The sequence below is a fragment of the Pollachius pollachius genome, assembly GCF_949987615.1.
Source record: "Pollachius pollachius genome assembly, chromosome: 17".
NCBI classification, from domain to species: Eukaryota; Metazoa; Chordata; class Actinopteri; order Gadiformes; family Gadidae; genus Pollachius; species Pollachius pollachius.
The window spans coordinates 5,090,916-5,118,207 of record NC_136950.1 but is presented as its reverse complement, the minus strand read 5'-3'; the positions used below and the strand labels follow the sequence as shown (position 1 = coordinate 5,118,207).

General features: G+C 40.6%; 4 protein-coding genes across 4 annotated transcripts; 2 read left to right on the top strand and 2 right to left on the bottom strand.

Annotated features, from left to right (window-relative positions):
• Window positions 1-5,311: 5,311 nt before the first annotated feature.
• Window positions 5,312-9,239, top strand: LOC307088459 (solute carrier family 22 member 13-like; the record flags this gene model as incomplete). The annotated part of the gene is given in 11 exon segments (XM_079754354.1): window positions 5,312-5,686; window positions 6,282-6,385; window positions 6,578-6,732; window positions 6,990-7,161; window positions 7,541-7,661; window positions 7,768-7,874; window positions 8,048-8,262; window positions 8,349-8,457; window positions 8,754-8,948; window positions 9,175-9,211; window positions 9,213-9,239. Coding segments are annotated over 11 exon segments (1,617 nt in total).
• A 5,198-nt stretch (window positions 9,240-14,437) lies between these two features.
• Window positions 14,438-18,522, top strand: LOC307088541 (solute carrier family 22 member 13-like; the record flags this gene model as incomplete). The annotated part of the gene is given in 11 exon segments (XM_079754470.1): window positions 14,438-14,812; window positions 15,478-15,581; window positions 15,763-15,917; window positions 16,100-16,271; window positions 16,866-16,986; window positions 17,096-17,202; window positions 17,349-17,563; window positions 17,650-17,758; window positions 18,038-18,232; window positions 18,458-18,494; window positions 18,496-18,522. Coding segments are annotated over 11 exon segments (1,617 nt in total).
• A 1,685-nt stretch (window positions 18,523-20,207) lies between these two features.
• On the bottom strand, window positions 20,208-20,756 carry LOC307088636 (xin actin-binding repeat-containing protein 1-like; the record flags this gene model as incomplete). The annotated part of the gene is made up of 1 exon (XM_079754587.1): window positions 20,208-20,756. One exon carries the CDS (start codon window positions 20,754-20,756, stop codon window positions 20,208-20,210), a length of 549 nt encoding a protein of 182 aa, XP_079610713.1.
• A 1,157-nt stretch (window positions 20,757-21,913) lies between these two features.
• LOC307088635 (uncharacterized protein) lies at window positions 21,914-23,960 on the bottom strand (the record flags this gene model as incomplete). The annotated part of the gene is made up of 3 exons (XM_079754586.1): window positions 21,914-21,928; window positions 22,722-23,257; window positions 23,567-23,960. The coding sequence occupies 3 exons, from the start codon at window positions 23,958-23,960 to the stop codon at window positions 21,914-21,916; spliced, it is 945 nt and encodes a 314-aa protein (XP_079610712.1).
• Window positions 23,961-27,292: the final 3,332 nt, after the last annotated feature.

The following is a 27,292-nucleotide window of genomic DNA, read 5'->3' as shown; positions in this document are numbered from 1 at the left end:
ATAACATTCCAACCACAGAGAAAGTGTTCTTCCTTCAAAGGTATGTCGGAGGAGCTGCAAGAGAAGCCTTAGAAGGTCATTTTCTGATTGGTTCAGAAGATTCATACCATGCAGCATGGGACCTACTCAATGACAGATATGGCCAACCCTTCGTCATTGCCAAGGCTTTCCGAGACAAACTACATGCATGGCCAAAAGTAGCTTCACGAGAAAGTGCTGATTTGAGGAAATTCGTTGACTTTTTACGTAGCTGTCAAAGTGCTATGTCTAACAATGAGAGTCTTCATGTTCTTAATGATGGAATTGAGAATCAGAAACTTGCAGCCAAGCTACCTGACTGGCTAAGTCCTAGATGGAACCAAAGAGCCACACAATATCAACTTGAATATGGTAGGTTCCCAAACTTTAGTTATTTTGTGACGTTCCTCTCACTGGAGGCTAGCATTGCTTGCAATCCCATTACATCGTTCCATGCATTACGGCAAAGTGAGTCTGAAAGGGCAAGGTTAAAGAATCAGAACGTCCACCAATCCAAGAGTTGCAGTAACCGGCTGGTCTGCGATACGTGTTCAAAGAGGCATCCCACGTGCCTGCACGAAGAACGTTGTAAAAGAGAACAAGAACTAAAGAAAGAACAACCTAAGGAAAAGGTTCATGCCAAAGAAATAACTAAATCACAAGACATCACTAAGGAAACAACTTCTAACAGAGTTGTACAAGATGGTAATAGTACACAGACGTCAGCAATTGTACCTGTCTACGTGTCAACGCCAAGTGATCCAAGCAAGGAAGTTCTCGTTTACGCTCTGTAAGATTCAGAGTGACTCTTCATTCATTCTTGAAGAAGTGGCAGACATTCTTGATACAAGCACAGAACGAGTGAAATTAAAGCTATCGACAATGTCGTCAAAGGGGACAGTTGTACATTGTAATAGACTTAATAGCCTACAAATTAGGGGTCTATTTTCCTCCAAGAAGATTACAGTGCCAACAGTTTATACACGCAACTTCATCCCTGCCAATCGCACACACATCCCAGTGCCTGAGACTGCAAAGGCATGGCCTCACTTGGAGCATCTTGCAGAACACATCTCGCCTCAAAAGGAGTGTGAAATATTGGGAGGGAGTGATACTGACTCTCTGAATGTTAAAGAGCAAACTCTAAATATTAGCGAACTCTGACACTAGCTTGTCCACTTTGGCAGCATAACCGTCAGCCTTCCTAGCCATCTACCCGGGCGGTGCAGCCCTGGGTGGGGAGCGTACTCGTACCGCTGGTTCTCTTCGAGGGGGGGGAAGCTCACCTTCAACCTGAGGGCCTTCCACCTCGGCTAGTCTTGCCACTTTCAGCCCATGTGGCATGAAACTGCAATTCATACACTGATCATCGGACAGCCCCTCCCTCAGGTGGACCACACCGAGGCATGCGGGGCATTCATCATGTCCATCTAGGGCTAGCAGTGGAGCAATGCAAGTGCGGCAACCATGTGACCCTAACATGTTGGGGGAATTACGATATCCAAAATAGTCTTTTTCCAGAATGAAGTAGTTACTAATGAGCGAAAGCACCCAACAGTAATAATTCAACAAAAGGGCAGCAAACTGCTCAACGTAAGAAACTCAAACTAAAACAGTGTTTTGTTTTTTTATTTCGAAATGAATTCATTTTTCTTATTTACCCACTAACCACACTTAACCGTAATGGGGAGCTTCTGCTCTTACATTCCAAACAAGGGGGCACACACTTTTACGAGTGAAAACACTCTTCAGTGAGCCTTTAATTAACTAAAAACGAAGGTTACCACAAAAGGCAGCAAATGCCGGTAATGGCAATCTCGATACTGCGAGGCAAACAAAACAAGACATAAGTTTAAGCGGGTGCCGAAAACAGGATCCCCTTATCTTACTTAACTTTAAAGCTAACACAGAGAGAATACTTACCTTAGCAGCCGCTACAGCTGGTGAAGACGCTGTGTTAGCCTAGCGTTATGTAAGCCGAGCTCACCGGCAAAAACACCGGTATGCGGCGTTCATAACATAGCCGAGCGTGACTAATTGCAGCCCTTGAAGGACGAATCCGTGGCTCCAACCATGCGGTTGCAGGGCTACCAGCAAAGAGTCATCGGCTAATATTGCTTTTATTCAAGCTTATTTCGTACTCTAAACCTGTATTCGCTACTGCGAGAAGATACAAGGAACATCTTGGAGAGTGACATGGGCTTATATAGACGGGCAGCCCGACGTCATTCCCGGTCACGTGTGACTTTGTTGATATTAAATACTCGACCTGCGCATGCGCGATGGATAAAATCCAGTGTTAAACATTGCCTCTGGCGGTCAGTAAGAATGAAATACAAAAAAAAAACAGTATACGAGAACTGGGGGCGGGCGGATTTTGAACAAAAAGGGTCAAATGTTTGAAACGTGTTGTGGTTATTTCTTAAACAGCGTGTGAGCGCGGTAATGCATGTTTGTTACATACCCTGTATGTCTTCTCTTTCAAACTGGCCCTGAAAAACACTTCACTCCAGAACATGGCTTGTAGGGATTTCCCCCTATTTGATATGGAAGCTTTTATTGTACTTTATTATGCGAAACCCACGGAAGATTCACGTTGCGTGTGTCGCAAACCAGAATAATTGTTCACTTATGTTTTGCAATCAAGATCTAAAAATCATTAAAAAAAAAAAATCATATTCACTTTCAGTGAATGACATGCAAACTAATCTATACGCAAGTCCTTTATGTCATGCCGGGTCATTAGAATCTTCACTGTGTTGCCACTTTTGAATTTTACATTGAATATATCCCAGTATTCACTAAGGGCATCTCCCAGTACTCCCCCCGTTGTCCTCACCCTTCTGAATATGACCATTGGACAAGACCATTCCAATCTCAGAAAGGATGTCATCAACAGACAAACAGCCTTCATGAAATGCAGCAGTTAGATCCTGAAACACATTTCCTTGTCGTCATTTCAATCTTCTTGCTCGTGGGGCAGTAGTACTTGGTGATAAACCATCAATGTTCATTGGGGTAGTGTCGTCAAGGACAAACATGTCATTATTGAGTAGTCTACATTCTATTTGGACTACCTCGTCAATGGGCAAGGCATTAACATAAAACTGTGATGGAGCCATCTCTGACCTGTGATCCTGTGAGTCCTGTGATTGATCTTCATTGTTGAAGGTTGATGCAACAAAGCAGTGACTGTGATGGGATAGACTGTTGGTTTGTTATGGAGTTTGAGGTGCTACTTTCTGCTTCACCTATCTCATCGTTGACCGACAGCTTATAATCAACAAACGTTGGCATGAAAAACAGCTCATCAAGGATAGAGAGCTTGTCTGGGTTGCAGATAGTCAGTTAAGTCTTCTTGTGTGCATCGTTAAGTAGAAAGATAAGAGTCTGAGAGCTCAATCTTTGTTTAGCTCATAAACGTGCTTACATCCTACTTTATCCAACCTTACTTGTTTGAATCACTTCTCTACCATGTCAAAGTCTGTCCATTGGACTTTGACTTTGTTTTGTTTATAGTCTTTGTTCTCTTTGGCCACCCCTGTTGCCAAGCAATGACCTTCCCTGAATAGTAATGGATGCTGTGGTTGACCTCAAGGAGGAAAACACCCTGCCTCTTAGTCAATAATAACCTTCTTTCATGCCTCCGTTGGGGTTGGATTTCAGCAGAAGGATACAACTGAAATTCTGTCACCATAAAGGGGGAAGCGTGAGGGGAATCAAAAAGGCATCAATCTACAACAGAACACATGGGATTGTTAGAATAGTGTAAAACTAATCTCTTCCCACAAAATAAAGTATAACAATCACACCAGTCAAAGGAATATACTAAAAAAACACTTGAATTGGGTCATCCTTGGCCTTTATATGTATAGATTGAGAGAAGCATCTCTGACTAAGTTTAAGTCTAAGTTCTCTGACAGTTTATGGTTGTAAAAGTCCAGTTTTATCAAAAAGTTTCGCTCCAGGTGAACTGTCCTTCTGAACTCCTCTGTGATCTGAGATAAAAGCTGATAAAAGCATTTGTCACATGTTGTGCTGCAACAATCATGATTTACCCGTTTATTAGGTATACCTAGCTAGGAATTGTGAAACAGAAGACCTGTAAGATATCCTTCATGAAGGTTTAAATCTTGTAGAGAAGTATTGATTCCGTATGGTTTCGCACCGCGGTTCGCGTGCACTTTGCGACGCACTGCTTTAGCTCACCACAAGACAAGGTAACAGTTACTGCAGTTCAGTTAAGTAGAAATAGTTAAACAGCATCTGATATGTTTTAGCAATAAAATGGCAGAGCAAGCTCCTGCACTGCTGCGGATGAGTATTTGATTTGACGAGCTGGAGCTCAAATACCCTTCTCCCAGATAAAAAACATGGCAGACCCGTACTTTCAATTGAAAACGACGAATTTTGCCGTAAGGCGTCGAGTTTGAAGCTTAAACCACTGAAAATAAATGTCATATTTGCAACAAAAATAACAAGGATGTGTTGTTGTGTGCCACGTGCATTAGACCGGGCTATTTTTGCTAGCACAATATACATTATGAATACATTACTTAAGTTAATATCACTAGTTGGTGCTATGTTTAAAATTGACAAAAATATGATAAAGTTACATCCAAAAAACATCTAACACGTAAAATAAAAGGTGGCATTTTGAGTTAAAGTACCGGGATAGTAATTTATTATGGAGGTTAGGTTCCAGTTTTTAATTAATCATTTAACTAAGAGTAGACTAATGAACCTTTGAATCCTGACCCCTCACATTTGAAGACCTTATCTCAGAGAAAAATATCAACAAAGCATGAGAGAGTTCTGTTGGTTCACTCTTATAGAAAAAGTACAAAAGTACAAAGAATGACATCATTAAGCGAAAGGTGTGTTTTGGCACGAGTCTAGTCTGAGAATTGACATTCAGCTGGCTCCACTGGAGCTTTAATAATAATAATAATAATGCTGTAATACATTTCTACGGCGCTTTTCTTGCATGCAAAGCGCTTTGGAGTTGTTTATCTAAGATAGAGATAGTGGCAATCAGGTTAAATAGCTTACTGTGGCGTTATTAAGGCTCATGCATGCTGCTGTAGAAAGGTAAATTCACCTGACAGCAGACCTAATAAGCACCTCATCCAGGACAAACCCTTCAACTCTCAGTGGAAAGTGGGAATGTGGATGAGCTTTAACGAACTTGCTGCTGGACTTGCAATGCTTTGCAACTCTTTTTTTCTTCATAATCTGCTTCCAGTAGGCCATTAATAATTCACACACAGAACGGGTTTTGTCTGGTATCATTATGAACAGGTTTGAACTTATCCTTGAGGAAATTGGGGGATTTGGATTCTTCCAGAAACGATTGACGGTGTTACTGCTTATTTTGAACATTTCTATTGGTGTGGAGACCTTTCTTTCAGTTTTTACTGGACAGAACTTCCCACACCACTGCAAAACCGACTGGATAATTGCCATAAGCCCTAACTTGACATACGAAAAGAAACTCAACCATACCATCCCCACTAGAGAAGATGGGGAGTATGACAGCTGCAAGATGTTCACACCTGTGGATTTGGATTTAGAAACGATTGAAGCATACGGGATTAATAGTACCACAAACTGCATTGAAGGATGGGTTTACAAAATGCCTGAAAGCACTTCCAGTTATATGACAGAGGTAAGCGACTGAAACTCAAAATTTGCTGTTTACTCCAGAAATGTTGTTTAAATCACAAAAATTGGTCATCAAATGTTTGCCATTGATAATATATAACATTAGCGTAATTATTCATCCTTGTTGTTTATTAAAAGGTACACTATCTAAGATTCAACCACAAGGAGCCTTACCTATAATTACTATGGAGTTTCAGAAAGTGATACAATCCAAGTCGAAATCATTGTCATTATTTTCACAATGTAAACAGGTTTTTGGTATTTTATGAGTTGTTTCATAGTTTGTTGATGTTGCCATGTGTTATTTTTTTTAGAAACAAATAATAAAAAATAAAAGGTAAACGTTGAGAGAGTAGTTTATATTTGGAGGAGGGCAGTAAAGTGCATCAATCTACCTTAAATTTGTCTCCCCTGTGTGCCAGTGCTGTGAAGTATGGTATAACCAAGGGGTGGGTATCCTACTCAATATACTGGCCACCCCATGAAGAGTTCAAACTAAAATGATTTTGCAGGCACCACCGGAGCGGATTTGTGTTGTTTATTTTCGTGTGTTTGTTTTTATTAATGTAATTGTACTCTTCTATCTTCCCTTTGCTCAGTTTAATCTAGTGTGTGACGACAGCAGTTTAAATGAGGCAACTCAGTCCATTTACATTGTAGGACTTCTGCTCGGAGGGCTGGTATTTGGAGCAATGGCTGACAGGTATTAAGACTGCTTGTGGGTCTTGCTTCTCACATCATGAAAAAAAATTATACACTATATATTTCCAAATGTTTGATTTGAATAAACATGGTCAATTAAATATGGCATGTAAAAGTATTGATTGGAATAGCGTAATTTCAGCATCATATTTTGAGTGAATGAATCAATTGTTCTTCGGTCTGATTTTTGCAGGTTTGGCCGCCGGTATGTTGCCCTGCTCGGATTGTTTCTCCAGCTCTTGTTTGGTGTTGCCTCGGCTTTCTCACCACACATCTATGTTTACATTGCACTTCGATTTGTCGTTGGTGCCGCAGTTTCTGGCGTTTGGATTAATTCATATGTCATAGGTAAGTAGACGACCTGTCCTTATTTTCTTTTAATCAGATCAATTCAGTTAACTGTCACCGGGAAGATATTGCATTAATCATGTATTATTACTTATTTAATAATGATTAATAAATGAATCATTGATGATCTAATAATTTTAGAATTGATTGGCATCTAGTGATAGATGCCAATCATTTTTAGCCTTTAGCATTTATATGCCAGGGAAAGATCTTTCAGTGAAATGACTTGTTGTTTTTGTTGTGTTCTTGCTTTAAAGGGGTGGAGTGGACCTGTACCTCAAAACGGAGTTTTGTCAGTATCTCTTCACTTGCCTTTTTTTCTGTTGGACTGATGATGATGTCAGGCGTTGCCTATTTTGTCCGTGATTGGAGGAATCTACACCTGGTGTTCTCAAGCCCTCTGATCCTGTTACTGCTAGCCGGATACTGGTCTGTAAACCCTTCCATTCTACAGTGTAACCCTGAGCGTCTTACTTCGGACTATCTTAAGTATATCACATTTAATCATGTTTATCATGTCACATTGACATTTCACGCTACATCAAGTGATAAGTCAATTCCTTTTGACTTGAATCATTTACCAGAATGGAATGCAGTCTCATAAAAGTAAAGGATCTTTATGAGACCTTCAACCTTTAGCTTTTTAGGTTAATTTATTCATAAAAAATGCACCATGAGATTTCTAAAGCTTATAAATCTGAACGTTTCTGCGACCCTAAGTGGGGTCCAGTCCCAATAAGTTTGGAAGAAATTCTGTACTTCAGTGATTTTGTCAGTTTAGTTATGTTTGATCTGTATGACCTTCCAGGCTCATACCTGAATCAGCCCGCTGGCTTTTGACCCAGGGCAGGGTGAAAGAAGCGCGAAGGGAGGTCCTGAGAGCAGCCAGGGTGAACGGAAGAACAATCTCTGAAGCCATGCTCAGCCAGGTGAGCTACCTATGCACTACTTTTACCTCCTTCAATAGGAAACCCATCCACAGTCAATAGGTATTTTGGCAGACATAAAAAACAACCTTGATGTTTCCTTCTTTAGTTGGAAGCTGACTTGGAGACTAAGAATGTATCAAAAAACGAAGGCCTGTTGGACATTTTCAGGGAGCCATATTTAAGAAAACGTGTTCTCGTCATGAGTTTTATGTGGTGAGTATGACTCGGATACATATGTATAAGAACAGATTTTGAAACACTGAAAAGAGATTTTGAAAATCACTTATTATGACAGGAAAGATTTGTGCTATAGCAAAATGTACATGCATGTGATCAATATTTCCGTCAACATAACTTTTACCTTGTGACTTTACTTCTGTTTCTAGGTTTGGAGTGAATATGGTGTACTATGGAGTCAGCCTAAATGTTGGTAGTTTTGGCCTGGATATCTACCTCACTCAGTTGATCTTTGGCCTTGTAGACATTCCTGCATGCATCGGCAGTGCTGTACTCATTGAGCACTTTGGGAGGAGAAAATGTCAAGCCGCGACTATGTTCTTTACTGGTAGTGCTTGCCTTGTGATGCTTGCGATTCCAAATGGTAGCTACTGGCCAAACCTTCTGCAGCCTAACATCAGCTGAATGCATATTTATATAGCATATGTAATGATTCATTTTGACCCCCAGACTTTATTGCGGCTACGACAGTCGTTGCTTCCCTTGGGAAGTTTGGATCCAATGCTGCCTATTCCATCATCTATGTTTACACTGCAGAAATATACCCGACTATTGTAAGGTAAGACACAACAAACATACATTCAAAAGTGTAAAGTGTTGTGCAGATACATATAGATATAGAGAGGAAATGCAAATGTATGTGTGCTGGCTATTGTAGAGCAACTTCTTAAAGTAAAGATTCTTTGGAAAAAAATCTTATTGTGGATTACTGTGGATTGTGTAGTGGCCTTTTAAAAGTGTTTACTTGTAATTTAAAATGAAAGTCTCACTCAGTGTAGTTTATGAGTGTTACAAAATAAAAGTCCTTTATAATTTGCATCCATGTTTTTCCTTGTTGTCTATTGTTCCTGGCAGGCAGAGTGGGCTTGGTATAAATTCCATGTGTGGTCGTATCGGGGCCATCCTAGCTCCTCTCATCAGACTACTACAGGTCTACCACCCTGCCATCCCTATGGTGTTGTATGGCACCACTCCCTTAATAGGCGGGTTGCTCTGCTTTCTGCTGCCCGAGACCCTCAACACGGAACTCCAGGACCACACAGAACAGAGGTCAGTACATACGGTGGCTTTACAACAACGTACATGGAGTGAGCATGCGGTTCTGGGTTCGAAACCCAATGTCTGCAGCAGTCTACCTGTAGGTATAAGCCTTAAGCAAGGAAGTCTACAAACTAAAATAATAAGTAAAGTGTGAGTTGACAAATACCACCTTTGTTAAACAAAAAAACTAAAACAAATATTACCTTATTCAAGTTTTCATTTCTGTTATTTTTAGAAAACAACCGGATGGGAGTTCTGATACTGAATTCCCTTGCACGCAAGTTAAATCAACGGAAATAAATGATTCATAAAAAAAATCGAAATCATTTTCATTGTTCAGCAACAGAAAATCTAAAATAATAAATTATCTTGCCACTATGAATTCATTCATTGAGGTCACAGAATAGTTAATGATTTTATTGATTATGAAAACTTAAATCTGCAAGACTATTTAGACATACTTTATAAATATATAGTTGTTAGATTGACAAAATTGGTTCTTCTCTGGATGATTTTAAATAGGTATCGTTTGAGAAGAAACATCGCACATTATCACATCTAATCACTCATGCAACAAACGCAGCCATCACAACGAATGTACACACTGAAGTAAAATCATTGACATGTTTCTGCAATACATGTTGTTGTCAGGGTAACGATCATGTAAGCCTTTTTTTAAATGAAAAATAACTGTCTTGTATACCACTGCCTTAAAATAACATACAATTTGTTTCATGAATTGACACACCACAGTTTAGATCATTATGACCTTGTCACTACTTTCGAATCATGTTACTCCTCAGATTCATGGACAGTAGTCTTCAGAAGCCATTGGGTCTTGGGTTGTGTGTGACCGAAGCCCTCGTCGTAATTTCCTTTTCTTTAAAACAGCTAGTGAAATATGTAGTAGTAGCTGCCATGCAGAGGGGTGTAACTTTGGGTGCTACAATAGGACACAGGTTGTCAGTAACCTGTAGTTTAATATCTTCATTATCCAGTCGAACTTAGCTGTCCACACTGAGATATACTGATTTCTTATTCCAGAATCATTAGCCATGACACATTTGAGTAATTCTTTCTCCCTGGTTGGGACGCCCATCTCCTGCAGCGGGCTGCATAGGCCCTTCTCGGCCAAACCCCAGAGTCAGCCCTAACCCTGGGGGAGTGGTCGGGGATCACCTCCACCAGGTTCCGCTGGAGGGGAGGCGTTGGCCCTTTGTGGCCCCAAGCAATCCGTTTGACCACAGCCTCCGCCGTCTGACGTCCGGCCTGTCGACGGCACACCGACGGCTGGTACCGCGGCAACGTGCCGTATATATTTGTGAATGGGATTCTGTATGTGTGTTTATATATGCATTAGGTAATAATTCTTAAAAAGATCCCATAATAACAAAAAAACAAAAATCTTTATTTTCTTTGAGGCACTTCTTACAGAAATATAGAGTGGCCATTTTTGGCACACTCAAAATTGGCCACCTTCTCACACAATTCACACTGCACCTAACAACAAAAAAACGAAACCGAATTGTTTTCCCCCCGTTTCGGCTCCGTGTGGACGGGGCCAAAGTATGCTTGAATGTATTCATCTGTCAAAAATACCTCCCAATTGTTTATGCTAAATAGACACTGGAAGCATTATACATTTTCTGTAAGGCTGACCAAATGACTTGACTAAAATAAAAGTTTAATAAATGATTATGTTTAACAATATAAAAAGTAACCTTGCTTTATAGTATATGACCCCCACAGACCGATGTGACTGAGGTGATGGAATCTGCATGGATTTTGAATCAGAGACTATTCAATGTAGGGAGGTCCCGATCCGATCCACGGCATCGGTATCGGTCCGATATTGGCCTGGTACGCTGGATCGGATAACAGTAGTCGCCAATTTGGCGCATGAGCAGGAGAGCTAGCGCATGAGAGCTAGCTGTTGAAGGGAGCGTACCTATGTTCCCCGGGTCCTATGTTCCCCAGGTCCTGTGAGCAGATCTTTTTTTTCATAGGATGGTAGGGGCAAGTACCGCCTTTTTTCGCCTCTGATTCGCCTGTGATTGGTTAGAATGGCTCTCCTCCGATTGGTTATGGTTAGGGTGAGGTTTAGGGTTAACCCTCACCCTAACCCTATCCATAACCCTAAACCTGACCCTAACCCTTTGCACCCGGGGAACATAGGACCTGGGGAACGTTGGGATGACCCTCTGTTGAACACTAATGTCAGCAGTGTTGCAGTATTTAAAGAAGAAAAAGGTGCAACAGCCTGCCTGTTGCACGTCCCTCCTCGGCTGCTGCCGAGTGCGAACACGTGGTCACGTCACATGACACGCTGGGCTAGGGCGGAACACAGCCTCGAGCTGCTGAACATTATGAGAAAGAGGTGATGCTGTCGCATTTAACAAAGATGGTGAAAGATCTCGTGATCTACGAAAGTAGCAGAGAAACTTTCATTACAAGGCCTTCATCTGGATAATAAACATGAAAGAATACGTTTTTCACCAAGACAGTGAAATTGATGGGTGTGCCAAGCCGCAACCGTACCGGCTTGGCAGTGAAAAATGTTGCCTATTGTGTAACCCCACACAATATCTCTGCCAGAAAGGACCTAGGAGGGTGTTGAAAGGTCTAACGAATAAAGTTAGACCCTTCCCAGGATGCTTTGCGGCACTTGGAAATGGCATCCACGCCCGTGGTCATCACAATATGAATTACAATTAATTAATTGAATTAATTTTCTCCTCATCTACTTCCTGCCATTTCAACTAGATTTTCTGTTTGCAATTTGTCGTGGCAATTTCCTTTAACAGATATTGTGTTTAGTAAAGATGAGATTTCTAAATGCAAAAAGCACACAACACTTGTAGAACAAATATAACCTAGGTTTAATGCATGCCTACATTAGACTCCTCTCTAGCAGAGTGAGTCCTGAGTACAGGTTGACAGAGCTTTTTATACAGTTTTAGATCCTCCCCACATTGCAGATGTCATCAATCAGGTAATGTTTACTCAAGATACAGAGTTGCCTGTGTTCTCATTGGGCAGAAGAGTGCACAAGAGGCTGTCCTATCCCTTGTGACCGCTTTACCCAAGTACGAAGCTTAACATCACGATTGATTCTGAGGAAGACAGGCCGGTTACCCATAGAAAAGGGTTTACATTTAGATGCCACTGAGGAAGGTGGGACAGCTGACCAAAGCACAAGGGTTAACATTTTGACAACATCACTAACTCCAACGGTGGGGTGGCGGAACCAAACACAAAGGTCAATACATAGATGGCACTGAGGAAAAGCAGGGTGGCAAGACAATACACGGAATGGAAAGCCTATATGACTAAAAGATAGCAACATGTGAATTTTTCCATCAGAAATTTCGGACCTATATCAGCTTCAACAACTTTCAGATATTAGAAGCACTTGAAATTAAATCCGTGGCTTTCCCAGACAAACCCCTCCCGGGCAAATCTCTACTTGGTATTGATACCCTGAGAATATCCTGAAAATAAATATAATACTTGCAACAAAAATAACCAGCCACACGAAGATGTAGTAATGGATTGGGAGCGGACCAAAATGCAGAACACGTAGGCAGGCAGATAGTCAGTTATGTATTTTATTTACTGATAGGAGCAGACAGAACCCGGTCACCGGGACAGAGACAGAGCAGGCAGGTCGGGGACAGGTCAGATAACGGGGAATCAGTTCGGAAAACGCTGGAGAGACTAGTACTAAAGACATCGGACAATCTGGCACTGAGAGGGGAGTCTATATACCGGGTTGATTAGTGATCAGAGGCAGCTGAGCGCAAACAGGAAAGGAGGCTGGGGCTGATGAGTGGAGAGTTGCAGGCAGGAGGAGAAGGGGCCGCTGGATAAACATAAAGACCGTAAATACTGGCTAGTCCACATACAATCATCAACACGCTTAGCCACGGTCCACTTCAATGTTTCCTATTAATCAGTCCCTCCAGAAAATCGTGATTATGCGATCGCATAATTCAACGCATAATCAGCCAAAGTCCGCATATTCATGGGGGGGCTGCATTTTTTCAAATATGCCGCACTTTCACCGCATAAATTGCAGATTTCCGCGCAAAATATGCGGGGCTTGCATGATTTCATAATCCCCGCATTTTCGTTGCAAAAAAGTCACATATATCTTAGCAGAAAGTTGAAAAATTTTGCTTTTGCTTCACACAAGAGAAGCCATTTCCCCCTGTTGCCATGGGAACGTTATGAAGTGACGTAATTACGCGATGTGAACGTCATCGAAAAGCTGCATTTTCCCCAAGTTCCCGCATTGTTTCGCAAGTTCCCGCAATATCATTTTGCAAGTTTCATCGCATTTTTTAAGAAAACGTGCCGCATAATCAAGGATTTTTGGCCGCAACAATCACAAAAAAACGCCGCATTTTTCTGGAGGGACTGATTAATGTCACAGGGGCAAGTCTAAGTTCTACTAAAACATTTCACTAGTGTGTATCACAGCATACCTGTTGGAAATAGACACAGTTCACATTAGAGATGCGCTCTCTAGCGTAGTGTACATTCATTGGCTATACTTCATGTACTGTCCTACTTTGGCGCTGCTGGTGTCAGTCACCGATGCCCAGCCAACTGTAAGACCTAGAGCGCCCTCTGCTGGTGGAGACGAGTTTACCCAGCAAATAATGTAACCCATTCAAAATACCTTGTGATATATATTATAAGACAGAACCTGTGTTTAGCTTGTTGACTTTGGCGTAAATATTGAAAGGGGGGCAAATCATCCTCTGTCTTTTAATACACAGTGCCACAAATGCATGACTTAAATTAATATAACTTGGTGCTATGGTTAAAATTGACAAAATTATGATTCAAAGTTACATGCAAAAAACAAGTTAAATTAAAGGCACCAGAATATTGATTTATTCTCCAAAACTGGAGTTTAGGGTCCAGTTTTGAAATAATCCTTTAACTAAGGGTAGATTGATGGACCTTCTAATCCTGACCCCTCACATCTCAGCGAAAAATATCAACAAAGCATGAGAGAGGTTGGATCATACTGTCAGAAAAAATACAAAAGTAAAAAGCATGACATATTTATTTAATCTTTCACCTTTAAGTAAGTGATCATCATTAAGTAAAAGGTGTGTGTTGACACTTGTCTAGTCCGAGAATTTATATTCAGCTGGCTCAAGTGGGGCTTTGGATTTGTTATTCTAAGATACAGATAGTGGCAATCAGGTTAAATAGCTTACTATGGAAAATTTATCTTATTTTATTATTATTACTATTGTGGCTCATGCACGCTGCTGTAGGAAGTTCAATTCACCTCACAGCAGACCTAATAAGCACCACATCCAGGACAATCCCTTCAGCACTCAGTGGAAAGTGGGAATGTGGATGAGCTTTTACAAACTTGCTACTGGACTTGCAAAGCTTTGCAACTTTTTTTCTTCATAATCTGCTTCCAGCAGGCCATTAATCATTCACACACAGAAAGGGCTTCGTCTGGTATCATTATGAACAGGTTTGAACTTATCCTCGAGGAAATTGGGGGATTTGGATTCTTCCAGAAACGATTGACAGTGTTACTGCTTATTTTGAATATTTCTATTGGTGTGGAGACCTTTCTTTCAGTTTTTACTGGACAGAACTTCCCACACCACTGCAAAACCGACTGGATAATTGCCATTAGCCCTAACTTAACATACGAAAAGCAACTCAACCTTACCATCCCCACTAGAGAAGATGGGGAGTATGACAGCTGCACGATGTTCACACCTGTGGATTTGGATTTAGAAACGATTGAAGCATACAGGATTAATAGTACCACAAATTGCATCGAAGGATGGGTTTACAATATGCCTGAAAGCGCTTCCAGTTATATGAAAGAGGTAAGCGACTGAATTCTAAATTTGCTTTTTAGTCCACAAATGTTGTTTCAATCTCAAAAATTAGTCATCAAATTTATGCCATTGATAATATATAACATAAGCGTAATTTTTTATCCTTGTTGTTTATTAAAAGGTACACTATCTAAGATTCAACCACAAGGTGCCTTACCTATAATTACTATGGAGATTCAGAAAGTGATACAATCCAAGTTGAAATCATTGTCATTATTTTCATAATGTAAACGGTATTGTATTTGGTACTTTATTAGTTGTTTCTTAGTTTGTTGATGTTACCATTGTGTAATTTTTTTGTACAAACAATCTTCTTTGATACAACATTTAACTTTGCAAGGCAGCTTGAACAGCAAGATTGCAAGCCCACAAGAATCCCTCTTGCCAGGCTTCAATTTATGTGTTTGTGTCCAAACCACCAGTGGTTTGGAGCAATCAACTAAAAAGATCACCTTACTGATCCACCTAATATGTGATGGACAATGATAGACGGATGGTTCATCAAATGCCTAGTTTGAATACATTAAAGTTACACGTTGAAAGAGAGCTTGATAGTTGGAGGATGGCAGTTAAGTGCATCAATCTACATTCAATTTGTCTCCCCTGCGCACCGATAAAATGTAATTGTATTCTTCTATTTTCCCCTTGCTCAGTTTAATCTAGTGTGTGACGACAGCGGTTTAAATGAGGCAACCCAGTCCATTTACATGGGAGGACTTCTGCTCGGAGGGCTGGTATTTGGAGCAATGGCTGACAGGTATTAAGACTGCTTGTGGGTCTTGCTTCTCACATCATGAATAATAATAATAAAAAATATTTACTATACAAATATTTCCAAATGTATGATTTGAATATACGTGGTCAATTAAGAATGTTATGTAAAAAGTATCTATTGGAATAGCATAATTTCACCATCATAGCTTGTCTGATTTTTGCAGGTTTGGCCGACGGTATGTTGCCCTGCTCGGATTGTTTCTCCAGCACTTGTTTGGTGTTGCCTCGGCTTTCTCAACACACATCTATGTTTACATTGCACTTCGATTTGTCGTTGGTGCCGCAGTTTCTGGCGTTTGGATTAATTCATATGTCATAGGTAAGTAGGACCTGTCCTTATTTTCTTCTAATCAGGTCAATTCACTTAACTGTCACCGGGAAGATATTGCATTAATTATGTATTATTACTTACTTAATAATCATTAATACATCAATAATTTAGTCAATTGATAGATCCTTCATTGAAATGACTTGTATTTTTGTTGTGTTCTTGCTTTAAAGGGGTGGAGTGGACCTGTACCTCAAAACGAGGTTTTGTCAGTATCTCTTCACTTTCCTTTTTTTCTGTTGGACTGATGATGATGTCAGGCGTTGCCTATTTTGTCCGTGATTGGAGGAATCTACACCTGGTGTTCTCAAGCCCTCTGATCCTGTTACTGCTAGCCGGATACTGGTCTGTAAACCCTTCCATTCTACAATGTAACCCTGAGCGTCTTACTTCTGACTATCTTAAGTATATCCCAGTTAATCATGTTTATCATGTCACATTGACATTTCGCGCTACATCAAGTGATAAGTCAATTCCTTTTGACTTGAATCATTCACCAGAACGGAATGTAGTCTCATGCCTATTTGAATGCCTAATGCCTATTTTGTCCGTGAATGGAGGATTCTACACCTGGTGTTTTCAAGCCCTCTGATCATGTTACTGCTAGCCGGATACTGGTCTGTGAACCTTTTGGTTCTACAGTGTAACCCTGATCCTCTTACTTCCTACTATCTTGATTATCAAAATAGCATATTTTATCAAGTATTTTTGATGAGTCATTTACTTTTGACTTGAATCATTTACCACAACAGGAGGCAGTCTCATAAAAGTACAGGAACCTTATGAGTCCTTTCAACCTTTAGCTTTTTAGTTTAATTGAATTATGAGAAACTATTTTCTGCAACCCCAAGTGGGGTCCAGACCCAAAATGTTTGGAAGAAATTCAGTACTTCAGTGATTTTGTCAGTTTAGTTATGTTTGATTTGTATGACCTTCCAGGCTCATGCCTGAATCAGCCCGCTGGCTTTTGACCCAGGGCAGGGTGAAAGAAGCGCGAAGGGAGGTCCTGAGAGCAGCCAGGGTGAACGGAAGAACAATCTCTGAGGCCATGCTCAGCCAGGTGAGCTACCTATGCCCCACTTTTACCTCCTTCAATAGGAAACACATCCACAATCAATAAGTATTCTTGGCAGACACAAAGAAAACAACCTTGATATTTCCTTGTTTAGTTGGAGGCTGACTTGGAGACTAAGAATGTGTCAAAAAGCACAGGCATGTTGGATATTTTCAGGGTGTCATATATAAGTAATCGTGTTATCGTCATGAGTTTTATCTGGTGAGTATAACTCAGATGCATATGTTGAAACACTATTGAAAATCAATAATCATGACAATAAATATTTGCACTCCAGCAAAATGTATACGCAAATCAATATTTCCGTCAATATAACTTTTACCTTGTGACTTCACTTCTGTTTCTAGGTTTGGAGCAAGTCTGGTGTACTATGGAATCAGCCTAAATGTTGGCAGTTTTGGCGTGGATATATACCTCACTCAGTTCATCTTTGGCCTTGTAGACATTCCTGCATGCATCGGCAGTGCTGTACTCATTGAGTACTTTGGGAGGAGAAAATGTCAAGCCGCGACTATGTTCTTTACTGGTAGTGCTTGCCTTGTGATGCTTGCGATTCCAAATGGTAGCTACTGGCCAAACCTTCTGCAGCCTAACATCAGCTGAATGCATATTTATATAGCATATGTAATAATTAATTTTGACCCCCAGACTTTTCTGCGGCTACAACAGTCGTCGCTGCGCTTGGGAAGTTTGGATCCACCGCTGCCTTTTCCATCATCTATGTTTACACTGCAGAAATATACCCGACTACTGTAAGGTAAGACATAACAAAAATACATTCAAAAATGTAAAGTGTAGTGCAGATACATATAGATATAGAGAGGAAATGAGAATGTATGTGTGCTGGCTATTGTAGAGCAACTTCTTGGTTGTAAAAAAAAGGTATTGTCGATTTCTGTTGATTGTGTAGTGGGCTTGTGAAAGTGTTTACTTCCCTTAAAATCAATGTCCCACTCAGAATAGTTAAGTGTTACAAAATAAAAGTCCTTTATAATTTGCATCCATGTTTTTCCTTGTTGTCTATTGTTCCTGGCAGGCAGAGTGGGCTTGGTATAAATTCCATGTGTGGTCGTATCGGGGCCATCCTAGCTCCTCTCATCAGACTACTACAGGTCTACCACCCTGCCATCCCTATGGTGTTGTACGGCACCACTCCCTTAATAGGCGGGTTGCTCTGCTTTCTGCTGCCCGAGACCCTCAACACGGAACTCCAGGACCACACAGAACAGAGGTCAGTACATACGGTGGCTTTACAACAACGTACATGGAGTTAGCATGCGGTTCTGGGTTCGAAACCCAATGTCTGCAGCAGTCTACCTGTAGGTATAAGCCTTAAGCAAGAAAGACTAAATACTAAAATCATAAGTGTGAGTTGGCGAAAAATACCTACTTTTATTGAAAAAAACAAACCAAAAACTAATATTACCTTATAATTTTTCATTTCTGTTATTTTTAGAAAACAACCGGAGGGGAATTCTGATACTGAATTCCCTTGCAAGCAAGTTAAATCAATGGAAATAAATGATTCATAACAAAACACGTAATCATTTTCATTGTTCAGCAACAGAAAATCGAAAATAATAAATTATCTTGCCACTTTGCCATTCATTGAAGTCAAACAAGAGTTAATGATTTTATTGAACATGAAAACTTAGATCTGCAAGATTATTTAGACATACTTTACAAATATATAGTTGTTAGGATTGAATAAACTGGTTCTTCTCTGGATGGTTTCAAATAGGCACAGTTTGAGAAGAAACATTACACATTATCACATTTAATCACTCTTGCAACAAACGCAGCCATCACAACGAATGTACACACTGAAGAAAAATCATTGACATGTTTCTGCAAGGGAGTTGACCAGTCGACCTAAACCTTTTCAACTGTAGTGATCTTTACATGCAGGCTCTAACAGTTGAATCAATCCATGCTTTCATGGTAACGATCATGTTAACCTTTTTAAAATGAAAAATACATGTCTTGTATACCACTGCCTTACAATAAAGTACAATTTGTTTGATGCATTGACTCACACCGTTTAGATCATTATTACTGTGACACAACTTTTAAATCATGTGTTACGCCTCAGATTCATCGACAGTAGCCTTCAGAAGCCATTGGGTCTTGTGTTGAGTGTGACCGAAGCCCTCGTCGTAATTTCCTTTTCTTTTAAACAGCTGCTGGTAGTGAAATATGCAGTAGTAGCTGCCATGCAGTGGGGTGTAACTTTGGATGCTACAATAGGACACAGGTTGTCAGTAACCTGTAGTTTAATATCTTCATTATCCGGTTGAACTGAACAGTCCACTCTGAGATAAACTGATTTAGCTGTGTTCACTGATTTCTCAGTTTATTCCAAAACCGTAAGCCATGATACATTTGAATAATTTGAATTAATTATATGTAGAAAATAAATTATAATTATTAATTAATGTCAAATAAAGATAAATCTGTCGATTTTCTGGATTAAGAGTTGACTCAATATGATTGAATTAATTAATTCAACGAAGTAAAAATGTTGAATAAGTCTAGATAACGGTTTGATGTTTGAGTATTGTACCCATTACCTCACCTTAGTGTTTTCTTGCAATGCTTACAACAGAAACACATTTTGTGAAAAATGTGTTTGTCTGCCACAATTTTCTCCATTGGATAAACAGGTTTCAAGCAAGCTGAACACATTTCTTGACTAGATGGTTGAAACTGTTGAGGGATAAAAAAAAAAGCATGCGTGATATGAAAAAGATTACCTATGACCCACCTAACAATAAAGAGTAAAACCACTTTCATTTCAAATCTGGTCAAAAAACATTAATTACAAAAACAAGTTAATCTATCTTTGAAATTAAACAAATAAATGTGCCAATCAATAAAGAAACAAACTTCTGAATTCCTAAAGAAAATACAATGCAACCTACTGTATGACTGAGGGAAAGAAAATGTGTTCATAGTCTTTTATTGATTTGGGAATAGATAAATACTATGTTTTCTAGTCTTTAAGATCAATTTAACCTCTAATAGGAATAAAGCATTTTTCTCCTCGGTTTTCATGCTGGGTTGACCGGTGGGGCACTTCGTAGTCACCATCGATTGCATTTGTGGCTCATCGTTTTTTCTCATGGCAGCCTCAATAGAGACGAAAGCAGGTGAACGTAGAGGATTAGCTCTCTGTTCTCCTCAGACTATGTCTGCTGCTAATTTCCTTATGTTGCCAGTTTTGTACCACCATGAGCTTTCCTCAAAGACTCTTTGAACAGGCCTGATAAACCTGCAATGTCAGAGTCTGATTTCAAAGTTGAAACAGAATACAGAGCTTTCTTTATGGCATCCTCAATGTCTAGCAGACGGGCCAAGGTCTGTTCCTTCAGGTTCATGACCTCCTCACTTGCTCTTTCAAGATCTCCAAAAACATGGGCCCTTGGTGACATGCTTTCAGCGTCAGGCTTAATTGATAATGACCTCTCCACTGGCTGTTCTACCTTTGCTGGCTTTTCCTTCTTTTGCTGAGCTTCTTCTCCCCAGGCTGGCACCTTCTCAAATATCCCCCTGAGGGCCCTAACGTCCACATTGCTAGTGTCCTGCTCCATTTCTTCTACCGTATTGAGCATTTCCTGCAGTTCTTCTTGTTTTCGCATATGATCAAATATCTCTGTGGCTGCGGTGATGTTTCCCCTGACAATCTCATCCATGTGAACGGACAGCCTCAGGCGCCTTTCCTCTTCTGTCTCCATTTTCACTTTCTTTTCCCGCATCACAACTTGGTTATTTGACTTACTGCCTGACGGATGTGTAAGTTGTTGCTTGGACGTCACATTATCACTAGATGTCTGTTTCAATGTTGTGCCTTTGTTTGGGTTTGCTTTCAATCTGTTTGGCTTGGTAGGGGCAGTTTTCAAGGAAACCTTAATTGCTTGGTCGAATTTCTTAAGAGACTTTTGGAAATCAATTTTCGCCTCATCCACTTCCCCATCAGTAATTTCAACTGGATTTTTGGTTTGCAATTTCTGACCTATACTAACTTCGACAACTTTGTCAGATACTTCAGGTTTTTCAGAATCAGAAGCACTTGAAATTGAATCTGTGGCTTTCCCAGACATACCCCTCCCGGGCACATCTCTACTTGGTATAGATACCCCGAGACATTGCGCTTCCCTACAATGTATTTTCGTCTCAGCTACCACAGTACTCTTTTCTATATCATCCCTATCATCCCCTTTCAATCTTAAATGCTCAGGTTTAGGTGGAATGGCTGGTTTAGGACAAACCTTATTGTTTTTTGAGGTGCTATGTTCTGGGTCTTTGGCAGTTTTATCTGGGCAGGATAATTTAGTATATAGTCCACCCACATCTTCAGTGGCCAGATTGACCACTGCTACAGTACTACATGTGTCACATGGTTTTGGTTTAGATTCTGTTGAAGAGCTGAATTGTATTTCTGTGGCCATCTTAGAAGATGCATCTTCTACATTTTTCATGCGTTTCTTTTTTGATTTGCTTGATGTTTTGTATATCATTGCTGCTCTGATATCACCTCTGCTGACATTAACACTTGACCTTGCTAAGGAATCTAAGGCTGCTTGAAGACCACCAACCATTTCACTTTCTTCTTCCTGACTTTTTGTTGCAGAACTCTGTGCTGACATAGTCACAGCTTCTAAGTGATCTATCTGGAGAGCTCCAGTATCAGTAGAATGCTTTTCTTTGGACTGAAAGTCTGCAGGCCTCATATGTTTGGTTTCTCCTTCTGAGTCATGTTTTGTGGCAAAGCTGGATTTGGATGTAGACGGTTCTCTTTCACAGGACATCTTATCATCTTGCATATTCTTTTGAGAGATTCCTGGTTGTATTTCTACAGTCTTAAGATCAGATTGTACTCTATAAGTTATCTGTGGCTTTGGGTTTTCTTGACTTAATGCTTCTTTCTCTAGTGTTGCACGATGAAGAGCCTTAGCATCAAGTGTAACTTGTCGAAGACTATGGATTGCAGCTTGAAGGATGGATATTTCATCTTCGTAATCTACATCCTCAACTAACTCAGCTTGAAGGATCACGTCCTCCCTCTGTGCATTGGCACATAGAGTTAACCCTCTTGGTGCTGTCCTGAACTCACATATCTTCGGTTGCTCTTGAGGGCTAGACTCACTCAAGGTGTTTGGCACCTGACCTGAGGTGGTCCCGTTTTCACATATGTCAAATGATGTCCTTCCTTCATCAATGATGTCTTTACACATGTTTGAGTAGTCAGCATCGTCACGGGTCAGTTGTTTCAATTGGACACAGCTTTCATTTGCAGACAACCTGTTTGGCTGTGCATTTTTTTCTACTGTAGCCTGCTCTATACCACCTACATCCCATTGATGCTCTCCTATTTTACCATCAGTCTCCATGTAGACTCCAGATAGTTCTTGCTCTCGGGGCTCTGCCTTAAGAGTTTTCAAATACTCGTAATCACCCTTCTCAATGCAGTTCCTAAATAGTATCACGTTTCCTTTCATCTGCACATCAGGTCTGAATGATTCTGTGACAACTCGATCCTCATTTGATGCCAAGAGACAGCTTATGGTTGATTTCACATCTCCTTTTATAATATAATGGATGTTTTTTAAATCCTCAACCATTGTAGGTTCTACTCTGTTTGTCTTTGTAGAATGGCCTTGTGGAGGGCAATAACTTTTCACATCTCCATCTGCATAATTATTGAGGGAATAGACAGTGACGTCAGAATATCCATTCTCATCCTCTTGAATAATCACTCCCTTACTGAAAGAGTTGTCCTGGATAAGCATATCCTCTATAAGCTGTACCACATTGACTGTTCTCAACTCAACATCTTGGTTGGGGTTGAACTGACGCTGGCAGACAGGGGAATCAACAATGGTCAACCCCACATTTCCTTGTTTATCTTCCTTCAGATACATAACTTGAGTCTTCAGCTTTGCCCTCGGCAGCAGCTGCACAATGAAGTTCTGAGCACCACCTTCGGCCACATCATCTGAGGTCACCTTTGGCCCAGTTTGGGAGAGAAGATATTTAGCCTTTTTAGCTAGCATAGTCTCGTTCACTTCAATGATGTACCCATGTGAATGTATTGCTCTAAAATGATTGAGGGAATTTAGTGTTTCATTAATTCTCTCCACTGTTGTTTCAATTTCTTCCTTGTTTTGGTGCTGGATCTTATCAAACGGTATTGAATCAAAGAGATGGGCTCTGTTTTTAACATTAGCTGTAGGTGAGTTCTCAGTTGCTCTGCTGGCTTCAGTAAGGTCACCGTTGGGTGAGGTGTTGTTTTGAGGGTTGGCCTTCTGGGATGGTTCTCGCTCCATATTTGTTGTTATAAAAGGGTTGTTTTGAAAAAGACTTTCACTTGTATGGACTTCCATAAAAATTGGCAGACATTGTGAAGTATTGAGGCTTGTGCACTGTTTCTCATAAGGGGCTTGCATTCCTTTGTCATGATTCAGTTTTTCTGAGAATTCACTGCTTTGGATTTTGCGTTTATTCTCTTGTGTGCTATTCTTTAACTTCTGGTCTTGCACCATTCCAGTTGTGTCCTTCAATTTACCTTTGGACTTTTTTGGACTTGACCATGAGGTCTCCATTGACTGCCTCTCAAACATCCTCCTGGTGGACTGAACATCTACTGTAACCATCTGTTCCTCGCCCTCTGATTGGAGATCAGGACCACTGGGTCCTTCAGGGACCTCCATTGTGACCTTGATGCCATCTTCTGCCGGCTGATTTGGGGCGTTGTTGCCCTGGGGGTGGCTCACTGCACAGTTTTCAAACATCTGCCTTCTAGAGATGACCTCTCCCTCATATCCCTTTTCACCAGCTGTCTCTAAATCGAGAAACTCAGCCAGATCCTCGTCCATCACCCCGTCCAAAGTCTTCAGCTCTGGGTGAGTGTGTTTGAGAAGTCTCCTCAGCTCACATTTCTGCCTCTTCTGTTGCAACATTACTTTGGCGGGATGCGATGGCATGTTAGGTGTTTGGACGTGCCCCCGGGAGATATCTCCTCCACCCCCTCTTGGGCCGAGGCCATCCAAACGTGGTGGCACCAGAGTGTCTTTTGCTTTTTGACAGTCCTCGGCCATCTTGACTGAACAGTAAAGCAGAAGAGTCAGTGTCCCATATGTGTCATCCTTGAGATCAACCTGACCACCATGCGAGGGATCCTGAGTCAAGTTTATACGTTACCATGCCAAGTGCCAGGATTAGAAAACCAACACATGCCCAGTATGCTCAGTATGACAATTGAAAATATATAATACCAGTCATGATGTTGAAACTTACCAATCTTCTCACATGCATTGCCATGTTATTGTAATGTTATCGCGTAGTCCTGAAAACTACTACGAAGTGCTCACCATATTTTACCATGCAGCATTTTTTGGTGTTTAATTTTGCTTACCTTGATTGGTTTAGTTCGCTTTGCACTTTCCGACTTATGTTTTGCCTGTAAGAAATGAATAAATGTTCTCGTATCACATATAGTCATCATACTTATCTATCTGCAGAACATTTTTTAAACATTTTTTTATCAGCCTCTCAGTTAATTTATGATTATCCTCGTATGATGATTAACTGCAATGCAGGAATGTGGCACATATGCAGCATAAATGTGTGTGTAGTATGAGAATTATGTGGAAATATGCATTAACTGGACTACACAACCTGTAATACATGAGGCATTGAGCCAAAAATAACTATTCAGCTTTTATTCAAAGTGATTTTAAGATGCATGTCATTAATGAGCATCTTGCTCAGGGTTGTCTGCAATGCAAACCCAGATCCTATTAACCGGGGATCAACCAGCACAACCACTAGAATATTCCGTCCTATCCCTCCATCTGACATCTAACAATTGATCCGACTGCAAATCCCAACTTACAAGTTGTGTATTGTCGTTTTGTTGTTCCGCAGCCCTCGTCTGGGACAGGTAAAGAGCAGATATGGCCTTCACAGAAATGGGTAGCGTCTCCCTGGTTGGGCTAAAGGATCTCTTCTTATCATCTGTGGAACATCCGAAAATGTATGTTAAGGACATGAATCACCTTAGACTTTACACCAATTTTGCATATTTCAAAGTGTAGGCCTACTCTTTGAACAGTGGCATTACCTTTGAGGAAAGCATTAACTCTAACTATGGCAATTAGACTAAAATTGCATCATGAATTCTGCCTGGACAGTAAAGATCACTCCATCATTTGTTTCCATCTTTGAAGGGTCTAGATTAATCTGTCGGTAAAAAGATTCAGGGCACCTCACATCAAACCCCTACAGGCAGCTGCTTCATGTTAACATCAGAGAGGGGGTGCTTTCTGTGATGGTCATGGTCATGTGACTGAGTGAGGATTGCCTTGCGAAAACATAGTTGGTGAAATAACTCACATCCAGCTGAGCAAAACCATCATCATCAGGGACAGAATAAAGGGCTTAAGTGAATCCAGTCGCTTCCCCAATTCACTTTGGACTCCCGTAAGCCGACAGGCAGTAGCAAGCAGGAGTTGGTACAGATTCTATGTCAATAGTCATTCTTGTTTAATTCGGCCATTGATTCTTAACAGCTGTCACATAGGTCAGAAGTTATAAATGTTCGCCACTTGTGGAGTAGGCAGGGAGACACCCGACTCTTTTGACACTCAGGCTGCACATAAACACACACAAACCCCTACACACACACGCACAAAAACATACACACAGACACACAAACACCCTTGCTATATTGTAGTCGAAAGATAACTGACTTTTATCCTTTTCTAATAAACATAATGTACAAAATGAAACCCATGACTGAAGACAGTCGCCAGACATCAAAAAACATACCAGTTGCAGTCAGATGGAATATACGTACACTTTTTACCTACCACGAGTTTGTATGACTTATTTATAAAGGGCAAAATACTGATGTTTACGGACTTTTTGGATTAACAATAGTGATTTCCTCTCAAGCTAACTATAAGCACAACACATGACAAATTTATAACATAGCAGTCCTATAGATTTTCATGTAATTAGCACTGTAAATCTTCAAGGAAATACAAAGCTGTACAGAAATACATGTTAATTGTCAAAACCACACATCCCCATTGTGTGCGTTCTGGGAACCAACCGAAATCCTGAGTACTCACAGAGTTTAACGGCTTTCCAATCCCTGTCTTCTTCCCTTGCTTCAACCCCTCGCACAAATGTATCCGCTTATGAATATATGTTGTCCATTTAATTCAATTTCGAAAGGGTCTCTGATGAACCTTTAGGTATGCTACCCTGTCACGGTATAGAGCGCTCTGGAGTAGCCCATCTCTCTCTTGTGAAGCCTCGGCCTTCTTGTCATGTCTGATAAAGAGACAGCTGACCCTGATATAGTCCCCTGCACCGCACTCTCTGCAGCAAGAAGTGGCCTGGCTATTTGTGTCATGGACCCGGGAACGGCCCAGCGGGCCACCAGCAGGCGGTGTCAATCACGGTGCACCACCCACACGGTGACATGGCAGTTCCTTAAGCTCTTCCTGTTTACTGCTTACCAATCGGATTCATTTGTTGTTGTTGATGAAAAGAAAACAATTTTGGTAGGTTATGAAAACTGAATGAGTTGACCCTGTGCTGCAAGGATTATATAATTATTACTCTACTTTTTACCTTACTCATTTTCACATTCCTGACAAACGTAGTGTAAGAGGGGGGAAAATCGGGGGGGGGAGTGGGGAAATTGAAACTTCACATATGAAATGTAATTCACTTAATTCCTGATTTCAATGATCCAGGTTTGATACCTTGGGGAATTTAATGTATGGCGGAGTAGGAACAATAGTTAGGTTTTACCGTAATGGGATGAACCAATTCTTTCAAGGTCAATGCCACCAATCGATTTTCCTCGTTCTTTGTTGTTACTTTGTTGCTTCTTAACCAACTGAAAATAAATTATTAAAAAACATGTTGTGACTGCTGGGAGACGCAAATATAAAAAATATTATAAATGATTATTTTTCGATTCATTATTATATTGTGCATTGGATTTTAGCCTTTGCCATCAGATAAAGCTAAAGATCAACATTTATGTTACCTCCTGTTCTTTTGTGTGAGCATTAGCATTGACATCATTAGCCTTAGCATCAACATTAGCATGTCCATCAGAATCAGCTGATGGAGCAGCCTTCTTCTTCTGTGCGGGCTGTCTCTCTCCCGCGTGTCCGTTCACCACTGGTGTGGCATCGGTCGTCTTGGCTCTGGTAGTGAGAGTCGAGCTTTCCGCTCTCATGCTCCTCTCATGCACGATCTTTGGCTGCAT